Genomic DNA, 12,470 nt, shown 5'->3' with positions numbered 1-12,470 from the left:
GTCAGGAGTTCGAGACCAGCCTGGCCAACATGGTGAAACCCTATCTCTACTAAAAATACAAAAAATTAGTCGGGCGTGGTAGTACATGCCTGTAGTCCCAGCTACTCAGGAGACTGAGGCAGGAGAATGGCGTGAACCCAGGAGGCGGAGGTTGCAGTGAGTTGAGATCATGCCACTACACTCCAGCCTAGGTGACAGAGCGAGACTCCATCTCAAAAAGAAAAAAAGAAAAGAAAATAATCAGCTGGGCGTGGTAGCTCACGCCTGTAAGTCCAGCACTTTGGGAGGCAGAGGCAAGAGGATCATTTCAGCCCAGGAGTTCAAGACCAGCCTGGGCAACGAGGCAAAACTCCACTTTTACAAAAAATACAAAAATCAGCCAGGCATGGTGACCTGTAGTCCCAGCTACTCACTCAAGCCCGGGAGGCAGAGGTTGCAGTAAGCCAAGATCTCGCCACTGAACTCCAGGCTGGAGGACAGAGTGAGACCTTGCCTGAAAAACAAAAACAGGCTAGACATGGTGGCTCACACCTGTAATCCCAGCACTTTGGGAGGCAGATCACTTGAGGTCAGGAGTTCCAGACCAGTCTGGTTAACATGGTGAAACCCCATCTCTACTAAAAATACAAAATTAGCCATGCATGGTGGCACAAGCCCATAGTCCCAGCTACTTGAGGGGCTGAGATAGGAGAATCACTTGAACCTGGGAGGCGGAGGCTGCAGTGAACCGAGATTGCACCACCGTGCTCCAGCCTGAGTGACAGAGAGAGACAACTCCAAAAAAAAAAAATCACCCATTTCTTTCCTTCTGTAAATATCACATATATGCAAATCAACCCATCCATATTTCTGTATATGTTCTATTACCCCCCTCAAATATTAAATGGTAAACATTTATTGTTCATGTGGTATCAAAATTATTTAACACTATCAATTGAAAAAACACAAATATTTCCTGTTAAAAAAAAATACAAAGTCAACTTAAAATTATTTATTAGTGGATTATATCTTCTTTGCATTATGTTTGGAAATTCTCCTCTGTCATCGAGATGAGTTCTAATCATTTCATTTAATTTTCTCAATGACTCAGTGACGTAGGTAATTAGGCAAATAATGTACATAACACACCTTGCTTGCCACAGTAAATGGCAATTTCAATATCCTTACCTGGAATACTCCTGGTCAAATCAAAGAATGCTAAAACATAAAGCAAGAAATAAAATTTTCCCAAATGCTGGCCTGGCACGGTGGCTCACACCTGTAATCCCAGCCGTTTGGGTGGCTGAGGTGGCAAATCACTTGAGGCCAGGAGTTCCAGACCAGCCTGGCCAACATGGCAAAACACCGTCTCTACTAAAAATACAGAAATTAGCCAGGCGTAGTGGTGTGCGCACGTAGTCCCAGCTAGTCCGGAGGCTGAGGCAGAAGAATCACTTAAACCTGGGAGGTGGAGGTTGCCATGAGCTGAGATCACACCACTACGTTTCAGCATGGGCAATAGAGTGAAACTCCATCTCAAAAAAAAAAAAAAAAGCTTCCTCAAATGCTAAACACTTGATTTAAATTCCTCAAATTTAAATCAAGATCACAATAAGGTGAGGCACGCTGGCTCCCGTCTGTAATCCCAGCACTCTGGGAGGCCGAGGTGGGCAGATGACCTGAGGTCAGAAGTTCGAAACCAGCCTACCCAACATGGTGAAACCCCATCTCTACTAAAAGAAATACAAAAAATAAGCCGGGCATGGTGGCTCGCTCCTGCAATCCTAGCACTTTGAGAGGCCGAGGCGAGCGCATCACCTGAAATCAGGATTTCAAGACCAGCCTGGCCAAGATGTTGAAACCCCGTTTCTACTAAAAATACAAAAATTAGCCAGGTTTGGTGGCAGGTACCTGTAATCCCAGCTACTTGGGAAGCTGAGACAGGACAATCGCTTGAACCCGGGAGGCAGAGGTTGCAGCGAGCTGAGATCGCACCACTGCACTCCAGCCTGGGTGATAAGAGCAAAACTCCATCTCAAAAAAAAAAAAAAAAAATCACAATAAATACAGACCCATGCACCTTTTGCTTCTTCAACTCACAAAACCACTTTGCTTCCAGTCCCTAATTACTAACCTGGAGCTTAGTCAGCATGCCAGGGCTCTCTGATGGAGGCCCAGGGATCACCTCTGGCTCTTCTTCCACCTCCTCAAAACGGGGTATTCGTCGCTTCTTTACTCCTGATGATTCTTTAGAGATCTCAGAGTCATCACCAAACACCTCCTAAGGGAACCCAAGATGAAAGAAAAGCTGTATCCTTCCCCGTGGGGAGAAGAGAAGAATTATCCTAGCCCCTACCAGCAGTTTCTGGCTATTCCCAGGGGAATATGACATAACCTTGCAAATAGCCACCTGCCAGAAGCAGGGTCTACTAGACTCTCCACCAAGTGGACCATCTCACCCAACTTCAACATTCTCCTAATCCAGTCAAACAAATTTCATTCCCATGTTTTTATAAATGTTCCCATCTTAAGGTCTTTGCAAATGCTACTGTCCACATTTATGATTTCTCTCAACTTTTCCACAACCCGTGTTCCAAATCCTGCCTAAAACTCACCTCCTCCAAGAAGTTTTCCTCATTACAACCTTATCCCACTCTGATTAAACTTTTTGTTTCACATTCTCTTATCATGTAAGAGCTTGGTTCATATTAGGTTAAATTACACTGTTGATATTCTGTTTGCAAAGTGTTAAGTATTTCAATGTTAGTATAATTTTCCCAACTAAGTCTAAGCTCTTCCAGGACACGGGCTTTCTCTTTCTTCTTCAGTAATCCCCATTAACACTTTGTTTTCATCAAACAATGGAAACTCAAATATGATGACTAATTTGCAAGGTGAATTTAACAGGACCAAGAGTGGCCAACTGGAAGGGACAATGGGAAAAAGCAAATGTACACACCGGTGGTAGGCTTTGGGTGACATCCCCTCTTCACTAGGAGGGCTCGTGTTTTGCAAGGACATATCCTCGGCCAGGGGCGAGCGCTTCCTGGAACTCCTACAGTTCAAGAAAAAGGACTCTCCCATAATATATTGTGTGGGGTGGGGACTTGAATGGACCAAAAATGGGACCCGTATCCCAAAGCTATCTAGACACCTCCTTCAAGAAGCCATTTTTATTAATCCCACCCAATGTAGTCACTTCATTCACAGCATGCCCTCAGCAATCATACAGAAGTATGCCCTACTGGTCAGATGCAGTGGCTCATGCCTGTAATTGCAGCACTTTGGGAGGCCGAGGCGGGCAGATCATGAGGTCAGGAGTTCAAGATCAACCTGATCAACATGGTGAAACCCCATCTCTACTAAAAATACAAAAATTAACTGGGCATGGTGGCATGTGCCTGTAATCCCAGCTACTCAGGAGGCTGAGGCAGGAGAATCACTTGAACCTGGAAGGTGGAGGTTGCAGTGAGCCGAGATTGTGCTACTGCACTCCAGCCTGGGCAACAGAGTGAGACTCAGCCTCAAAAAAAATAAAAAAATAAAAAGAAGTATGCCCTATCGTGACATAATCTTCACTGTACAGATCTGTGTATACTGTGGCTCAATCATTCCCCCTTAAATATAACAAAATTCAACATAAGTCTGAAATTCTATAGCCAACCCTAAAATTTACATGAAACTGCTACTTAGATTTTATAATACGTAAATATATATTTTGTGATACCCCTGCCTCTTCTAAATTGCAACTCCTCGGCTCAAGAGATCCTCTTGCCTCAGCTTCCCAAGTAGCTAGGATTACAGGCACATGCCATAGTGCCTGGCAAATTACAAACTGTTTTAAGGCAAGCACTATCTCTCCTCTGATCACCCTACAATGCTCTAAACACAAAGGGCACAAATCTCTCTGTTTTTTTTTAGTTCCATAGCCTGGCCAGGGGACCAAGCAGACATTATATTCACTCTTTTCCCTCAGGAAAAGCAATGGGATAGCCAAGGTATCAAAAGAACTCTGGAAGGTTTGATAGGAGAAAAAGAATTTTTTTTTTTTCTAAAGAGAGATACTGGGAAATGAGTAGAAAGATAGACTACTTGATACTGCTAATATTGAAAAAGGCCAGGATCAGTCAGCAACTACAGAATAAAAAGTGTAGTAGTTAAGGGGCTACCGACAACTCCTCCAAGTGTTTCACTTATGGCACCAGAGGACCAGCAATATGCCATAGAGCAAATGGTAAGCTCTCATGAATATAATAAATAATAGTTACTTTTTTGGTATCCTATCTACAAGTACATTGCAGAGAAACCTCTACAAAGAGGCAACAATGAGGTCTACAGCTCAGGTACCAGTGGAGTCACATTCTAAAACAACTTATTAGGCCTCAAATAAATCAAACATAAAATCTTAGAGCAATCAGTTTATAGGTAACAGTAAGAAGGAAAAAAAGGAAATATGGAGAAACATGAGAACCAAAACTCCTGTTATCTAAAAAAAGACAAAGCTACCAATTATTTATTTGGATATTTAAACCCATGAACTTAGGTAGTTCAGATGGTGATGACACAAATTCACCTCTCCTACTTTAATGTCTAAGTACCTCTCTTGAACATTTGCTGCTCTAAATAGAGGATATCAAGGTGTGAACTGGTAAGCTCAGCAACTCTGTTACCATTCAAAACAGTCCTGAGCTCATTAGACAGTAAATTGTAACCTACCTTTAGCTCTCGTTTTCTGCTCCTGTCACTGCTAGACTTGGAATGCCTAGAGCTTCGGCCTTCCTCCACAGCCTCGAAGAGTTTGTCCACAAATCGGAGAGTAGAATCATCAAGAAAAGGTTTCAGATGATCTGACAGGAAGAAAGGCGGTGGTAGGATTGGAAAGGTAAGACTACATAGTCTATATGTAGGCCTATAACAGGTACCAACACTGGAATTTTATTCCCAGAAGTGAAACAAATTTTAAGTTTTTTTCTACGATTCCCATCTCTCTTACATTGAATGACCTTGCCCTATGAGGTGAAAATAGTTATAATTTTTTGGAGTGGGAAGTTGTACAGTCAGAGCAACCTGTTTACATGGAACATCAAGTTTAAGATGAATAACCACCCTAGCCTTTCCCAAATAGCAAGTTGTAGGAGACTACCATTAACAAAATCTACCTCTTTCAAGCTTTTTTATGTATTTCATAAAGACTTTTGTATGTTGAGATGTCAATCTGAATCTGAATATGCCTATCTGACTTAAGCATACTTCCTAAGTAAATCTAACTTAGGTGACTCAGTATGGTAGTCAAAGATTTAAAATCTATCACAAATAACATAAAAAATAAGCAATAAGAGAAAAAGCAAATTATTATTTAGCCTATTTTCATTATAATACAGATGAAAATAAAATATGGCCTGCCCTTTTTTTAGATATTCCCAACAGAGAGAATTTTGGGGAAGTTCAGTGTTTGGGGTCACCCTGTATGTTAAGACAAAGATGCAGAAAGGTACATACCGGCTGCCTTCTTCTTGTCCATGCCCTTCCCCACACAATTCAATGCTGCTGTGACCACTGTAGGTTCTGAGAAACCCAGGACCCTCTTCACTGTCTTCTCTATCCATGGTTTCAGCTCATCCAGCTCCCTCTTAGACAGTGCCATTTTGCAGGAAAAAGAGAACAATAGCTCAAACTGGACTCAATACTACACCTAAAAAAAAAAAAAAAAAAAAGAGACAAGTTAGAGAATAAGAAAAGACCAAAGTGGGTTGGGTGCAGTGGCTCATGCCTGTAATTCCAGCACTTTGAGAGGCCAAGGTGGGTGGACTGCTTGAGGTCAGGAGTCAGGGACCAGTATGGCCAACAGAGTGAAATCCTGTCTCTACTAAAAATACAAAAAAATTAGCTGGGCGTGGTAGCATGCACCTGTAATCCCAGCTACTCCGGAGGCTTAGGCAGGGGAATAACCAGAGAGATGGAGCTTGCAATGAGCCAAGATCACACCACTGCACTCCAGCCTGGGTGACAGAGTGAGACTCCGGCTCAAAAAAAAAAAAGACTAAAGTGATCCAGGGAAATGGTTAGTACATCAGGAATGCATTCCCCATCCCTATTCTCAATCCTTAGACAAGTTCTTCCAACTCATTTGAAGGCAAGTATTTTCCCCAAGAACCTTATCTCAAAGCAGAAAGAGATCCCATTTGATTTTTAACTCTAACTCTTAAGTTGATCAATGAAATCTGTGGAATAAATAAAATAAACTCTGTGAATAAGCTACATCTGAGATATTAATTCTAGCTTCTTTCTTGATCCTGTCATATCAACAAGGACTTGCAAACCTAGTAACACTAAAACAACACTAAAAAAGCCCATCCAGAGGCCAGCTTCTCCATTCTTCCTACTTCCAGGCAGGCATTTCCTAACCCAACCCTGACTTATGTAGGATTCCTTTCTTTAAAGATATGCAAGTAAAACAGGGTTTATCCAGGTCAGTCATCCTGAATATCAAATTAAATCTCATGATCCTTAAGAATGTTCTGTCACATTTCTCTGTGGTCATATTCATCCCAGTGGGAATTCTGCATACAGATAATTATCATGTTCAACCTACAGGGTCTCCATCAGCTGACTTGATGATCCTTCAGCTCGGAAAAGAATACGCTCATTTTTCTTTTGAGACAGAGTCTCACTGTCGCCAAGGCTGGAGTGCAGTGGCGTAATCTTGGTTCACTGCAACCTCCATCTCTTGGGTTCAAGCGATTCTCCTGCCTCAGCCTCCCGAGTAGCTGGGACTACAGGCATGCACCACCACGTCTGGCCAATTTTGTAGTTTTAGTAAAGACGCGGTTTCACCGTATCAGCCAGGTAACTCCATACCTAAAGTGATCTGCCCACCTTGGCCTCCCAAAGTGCTGGGATTACAGGCACGACCCACTGCACCCATCTCTACTAAAAATACAAAAATCAGACAGGCGAGGTGGTGGGCACCTGTAATCCCAGCTACTCATAAGGCAGAGGCAGAAAAATCACTTGAACCTAGGAGGCGGAGGTTGCCGTGAGCCAAAATCACGCCACTGCATTCCAGTCTGGGCGACAGAGTTAAACTGTATCGCCAAAAAAAAAAAAAAATGAAAGCCAGGTGCAGTGGCTCAGCCTGTAATCCCAGCACTTTGGGAGGCTGAGGCGGGTGGATTACCTGACGTCAGGAGTTCGAGACCAGCCTGGCCAACATGGTGAAACCCCATGTCTATTAAAAATACAAATATTAGCTGGGCATGGTGACCTGTACCTGTAATCCCAGCTACTCCGGAGGCTGAGACAGGAGAATCCCTTGAACCTGGAAGGCGGAGGCTGCAGTGAGCCGAGATTGCGCCACTGCACTCCAGCCTGGACGACAGAGCAAGACTTTGTCTCGGGGGAAAAAAAAGTGCCTAAATGGGAGTCAATAAATTGCACTGACCTCAATTTCCAAGTTCAGCTATTCCCAGCAGTGCCACTTATCAGAGATCTGGGAATCAGTTTTTCAAGATGTTTTAAGACATCTTTTCTCCAAAAAATCCAGTCTGATTAACTTCTACATTCTTGGTAGGTTTAGCTTCTATACTAGAGTCTACAAGACTTGCTGCTGGCCAGGCACGGTGGCTCACGTCTGTAATCCCAGCACTTCGGGAGGCCGAGGCGGGCGGATCACAAGGTCAGGAGATGGAGACCATCCTGGCTAACAAGGTGAAACCCTGTCTCTACTAAAAATACAAAAAATTAGCCGGGCGTGGTGGTGGGCGCCTGTAGTTCCAGCTACTCGGGAGGCTGAGGCAGGAGAATGGAGTGAACCTGGGAGGTGGAGCTTGCAGTGAGCCGAGATCACGCCACTGTACTCTAGCCTGCGCGACAGAGCCAAACTCCGTCTCAAAAAAAAAAAAAAAAAAAAAAGACTTGCTGCCAAATAGTAGACTCACTTTTGGTATATCCAAAGGAAGCTAGCAGACTGAAGTGATGAAACTAAGATTGAAAGATTTTCTGCCTCAGTGACAAGTTACGTGAGTAATTCAATGGTGACTCTATTACCCCATAATGAGTAAACATACAGCCTACCAATTTCTACATATTACATACGTATTACACAAAAGCAGCATATCCAGACGACATAGAAAGTGAAAACAAGAGTTCACACAGAACAGTTGGGACACTGAGTTCCACCATTTACAAGCTCTTAGGCAAGTTAATTAATTCTTTGGAGCCACAGTTTACTCATCTTACAAAATGAGGACTGCCATATTTACATCTTAATTCATTCAATAAATATTTATTAACTACCAAGTGTCAAGCAATGTACTAAGTGCAGTGGATACATAAAACAGTGAGCAAAACTAACAAGAGTCCTCACCTTAACGGGTCTCATATTCCACCAGAATTGGATGATAGGCTAGAAAGTATAAGCAATTTGAAAGCCCAAAGCAATAAATGAGGTGCCACTGTGACCTCCATAAGATGATGTGCAAACTAAACAGCCATGGACAGAAAAGTTTCAAACGGTAATTAGCTTTGTCACTAATCAAATGCTCAACAATAACTGCGAGGTGCAGGGGTAATGGGGGTGCGGAAGGAGAGCGAGGTACAATGATCTCTCAATGAGCAGGCAGCAGAATCCAAATCCAGTCTTCTGAAGGAATTCCTTACTCCGTGCTCTTGTTTGCTACAACCTGAGTTTCCCTCTGCAGCCCCAAATCTTCTATTTTTACTCTCCGTCACTCCAACCAGTTTCTTACTCTACCTTGTTCTACCCAAACTCCTCACCTCAGAGCTGGTCTCCCTACCCAGTCTCCTTCCCGCCCCCGCCCTTTTCCTCTCAACAATCTCATTCCAATCTCTTCTTCCACCAAACCAGGTACTCCTTTCACACTCCTTCCCGCTGAACCCTCCCGCTTCGATCCTCCCCTTGGACTGAGCCCCGGCCACAGTCGCGCGGACTGGAGTTACGCTCTCTGGGCCCGGGGCCACTACTCACCTCACAAACTTCAGCCCCTGAGACGGAGCCCGAACGTTACACCGGAACCGGAAACCTTCTGACCGCCCTACGGCCTGCCGTCGCTACCGCCACGGCCGCCGCCACGCCGCTGTCTCCCAACACGTGACCAAGGAGGGCTGGGCCGGCAATTCGCGCAGCCGTATTTGCCACTTTCTTGGAGGCTGAACGCATGCGTCGTAGAATCGGAAAGTTTCCCTGAGCAAGTTTCTTGCTTTCTATTTCCCGAGCTAAACCTATTAACTAGATTTCTGCCAAGTTAATGTTTTTAACTTCCTGAAGCGGAAATTGGGCTACTTGCAGTTTTCTTCATATGGAGAATAAGTGCGCAAAGGTAAACTTCGGATAGAATGAAGAGCGAGGCTTCTGCGTTTGTGTTCAGTCTTTCTGGTAGAAAGTAAACCCTTTCACAGTTGTAATCACTAGAATTAGCCACCCCTCCTTAACCTTTCTCCCTAATTTAATAGTGGTGTCAGGCCGGGCGCCGTGGCTCACGCCTGTAATCCCAGCACTTTGGGCTCAATAAATGACAAGTGAGACCTACCAGTATTGCTTTCTCCATTCTATCAATAGGTCTATAGATATTTACTTTTCTCCAAAATGAGGCTCTAACCTACTGACCCTTTTTCTTTTTTTTATTTTTTTATTTTTTGAGACGGAGCCTCACTCTGTCGTCAGGCTGGAGTGCATTGGCGCTATCCCGGCTCACTAAAACTTCGCCTCCCGAGTAGATGGGACTACAGGCGCGCACCACCACGCCCAGCTAGCTTTTGTATTTTTAGTAGAGACGAGGTTTCACCATGTTGGCCAGGATGGTCTCGATCTCTTGACCTCGTGATCCGCCCACCTCGGCCTCCCAAAGTGCTGGGATTTCAGGCTTGAACCAGCATGCCTGGCCCCTACTGACCCTTTAAATCGTAACAACATGTATGTGGGCAAAGATAGTTTGGAAAAAGGATGTCCAGTATTATGACACAATTTCTTATATGAGAAATGGAAAAAATTCCATTATTTTTATATTATAAACTATCCAAACTAAAATTCTAAAATGTCTTCTTGGTGGTAGGCTCACTAGAAGATGCAGTTGTTCTTCAGGGAGGTTATTCAAATTCCCCAGATAGTAGGAGATTTTTGTATCTAAAGATACAATGTACATACCAAGCCCCACCTTCCCTGATGGAGCAGCATGAGGTAACAGGATAAAGCCTGGCTCTGAAGGAACCAGTTGGGGGAGCTTGAACATGCTGCTCAACTTATTCACAAATCAGTTTCTCCACCTACAGCTTCTAACACCAATGTCTCACAAAATATTCACTCAAAAAATTTGTTGAATGGGTTAATGAGTTTCAACGTTGCAGGGTTGTTGTAAATTTATTTTGTTTTAGTGCTTCTAACAGTCTGAGTTCAATTCCCTGTGGAGAAATGTTTCTAGAAACTGATTTTAGGCCAGGTGTGGTGGCTTACGCCTGTAATCCCAACACTTTGGGAGGTCGAGGCAGGTGGATCACTTGAGGTCAGGAGTTTGAGACCAGTCTGCCCAACATGGTGAAAATCTCTCTCTCCTTAAAAAATGCAAAAATTAGCTGGGAGTGGCAGCGGGCACCTGTAATCCCAGCTACTCAGGAGGCCTAGGCAAGAGAATTGCTTGAACTCTGGAGGTGAAGGTTGCAGTGAGCCAAGATCGCGCCACTGCACTGCAGCCTGGGCAACAGAGGGAGACTCCATTTCAACAAAACAAAACTGATTTTATTTCCAATTTTTAGAACTGGATACATTTAAACTGTAGCCTTCCAGTTACTAGCTGTGTTTCCTTCAGGTAATTTTTTCTGAGATTGTTTCCTCAATTATAGAATAAGAATCTCTACTTCAAAAAGGTATCGTGAGGATTAAATGTAATGTGTAAGACACAGTGTGGTACTGGCATAAGAACAGGCACATCAACCAAAGAGAATGGAGGGCCGGGCGCGGGGTGTCTCATGCCTGTAATCCCAGCATTTCGGGAGGCCGAGGTGGGTGGATCACGAGGCCAAGAGATCGAGACCATGCTGGCCAACATGGTGAAACCCCGTCTCTCCTAAAAATACAAAAATTAGCCAGGCGTGGTGGCAGGTGCCTGTAGTCCCAGCTACTCGGGAGGCTGAGGCAGAAGAATCGCTTGAACGCAGGAGGTGGAGGTTGCGACGAGCCAAGATTGCACCACTGCATTCCAGTCTCGTGACAGAGCGAGACTCCGTCTCAAAAAAAAGAAAAAAAAAAGGAGCATAGAGAGCCCAGAATAAACACTCACATATGTGGTCAGCCGATTTTTTTTTTTCTTTTCTTGAAATGGAGTTTCGCTCTTGTTGGCCAGGCTGGAGTACAATGGCGCGATCTTGGCTCAAGGCAAACTTCTGCCTCCCAGGTTCAAGCAATTCTCCTGCCTCAGCCTCTGGAGTAGCTGGGATTACAGGCAAGCGCCACCAAGCCAGGCTCGTTTTGTATTTTTTTTTTTTCTTCTCTTTTTTGAGATGGAGTCTCGCTCTGTTGCCCAGGCTGGACTTCAATGGCACAATCTCAATTCCCTGTAACCTCCGCCTCCCGAGTTCAAGCGATTCTCCTGCCTCAGCCTTCTGAGTAGCTGGAACTACAAGCGCGTGCCACCACACCCAGCTAATTTCTTGTAGTTTTAGTAGAGACGGGGTTTCACCGTGTTAGCCAGGATGGTCTCGATCTCCTGACCTCGTGATCTGCCCGCCTCGGCCTCCCAAAGCGCTGGGATTACACGCGTGAGCCACCACGCCCAGCCTCATTTTGTATTTTTAGTAGAGATGGGGGTTTCTCCATGTTGGTCAGGCTGGTCTCGAACTCTCGACCTCAGGTGATCCACCTGCCTCAGCCTCCCAAAGTGCTGGGATTACAGGCATGAGCCACTGTGCCCGGCCCTTTTTTTTTTTTTTCAAACGGAGTCTCCCTCTGTCGCCCAGGCTGGAGTGCACTGGCACAATCTTGGCTCACTGCAACCTCCGCCTCCTGGGTTCAGCCAATTCTCCTGCCTCAGCTGGAACTACAGGTGCATGCCACCATGCCCGGTTAATTTTTTTTTTTTGTATTTTTATTAGGGGGTTTCACCATATTGGCCAGGCCGGTCTTGAACTCCTGACATCGTGATCTGCCCGCCTCAGCCTCCCAAAGTGCTGGGATTACAGGCATGAGCCCCTGCTCTGGCCATGGTCAGCTGATTTTTGACAAAGGTGCCAAGACTATTCAATGGGGAAAGGACAGTCTGTTTAACAAATGATGCTGGGAAAAGCAGATATCCACATACATAAGAGTTAAGTTGGACCCCCTACCTCATACCATATACAAAAATGAATTCAAAATGGATCTAAGACCTAAATATAAGAAATATATAGCCGGGCACAGTGGCTCACGCCTGTGATTCCAGCACTTTGGGAGGCCGAGGCGGGTGGATCACAAGGTCAGGAGATCGAGACCATCCTGGCTAACA

The 12,470-nt window shown here is 44.6% G+C and overlaps 1 protein-coding gene across 1 annotated transcript in view; it reads right to left on the bottom strand.

Moving 5' to 3' along the window:
* PRPF3 (pre-mRNA processing factor 3) overlaps positions 1 to 9,082 on the bottom strand; it is a 38,259-nt gene extending 29,177 nt beyond the window's left edge. The window contains exons 1-4 of the mRNA XM_011937953.1: positions 8,966 to 9,082; positions 5,479 to 5,671; positions 4,696 to 4,826; positions 2,114 to 2,260 (exon numbers count right to left, since the gene is read on the bottom strand). Of these exons, the coding sequence (XP_011793343.1) occupies positions 2,114 to 2,260; positions 4,696 to 4,826; positions 5,479 to 5,623 (423 nt within the window). The 5' untranslated portion in view covers positions 5,624 to 5,671; positions 8,966 to 9,082. The remainder of the gene's footprint in view (positions 1 to 2,113; positions 2,261 to 4,695; positions 4,827 to 5,478; positions 5,672 to 8,965) is intronic.
* Between the last annotated feature and the right edge of the window lie 3,388 nt (positions 9,083 to 12,470).

Source organism: Colobus angolensis, unplaced genomic scaffold, assembly GCF_000951035.1.
Source record: "Colobus angolensis palliatus isolate OR3802 unplaced genomic scaffold, Cang.pa_1.0 Scaffold169, whole genome shotgun sequence".
In the NCBI taxonomy this organism is placed as follows: domain Eukaryota; kingdom Metazoa; phylum Chordata; class Mammalia; order Primates; family Cercopithecidae; genus Colobus; species Colobus angolensis.
This window is presented reverse-complemented; position numbering and strand designations above follow the sequence as displayed.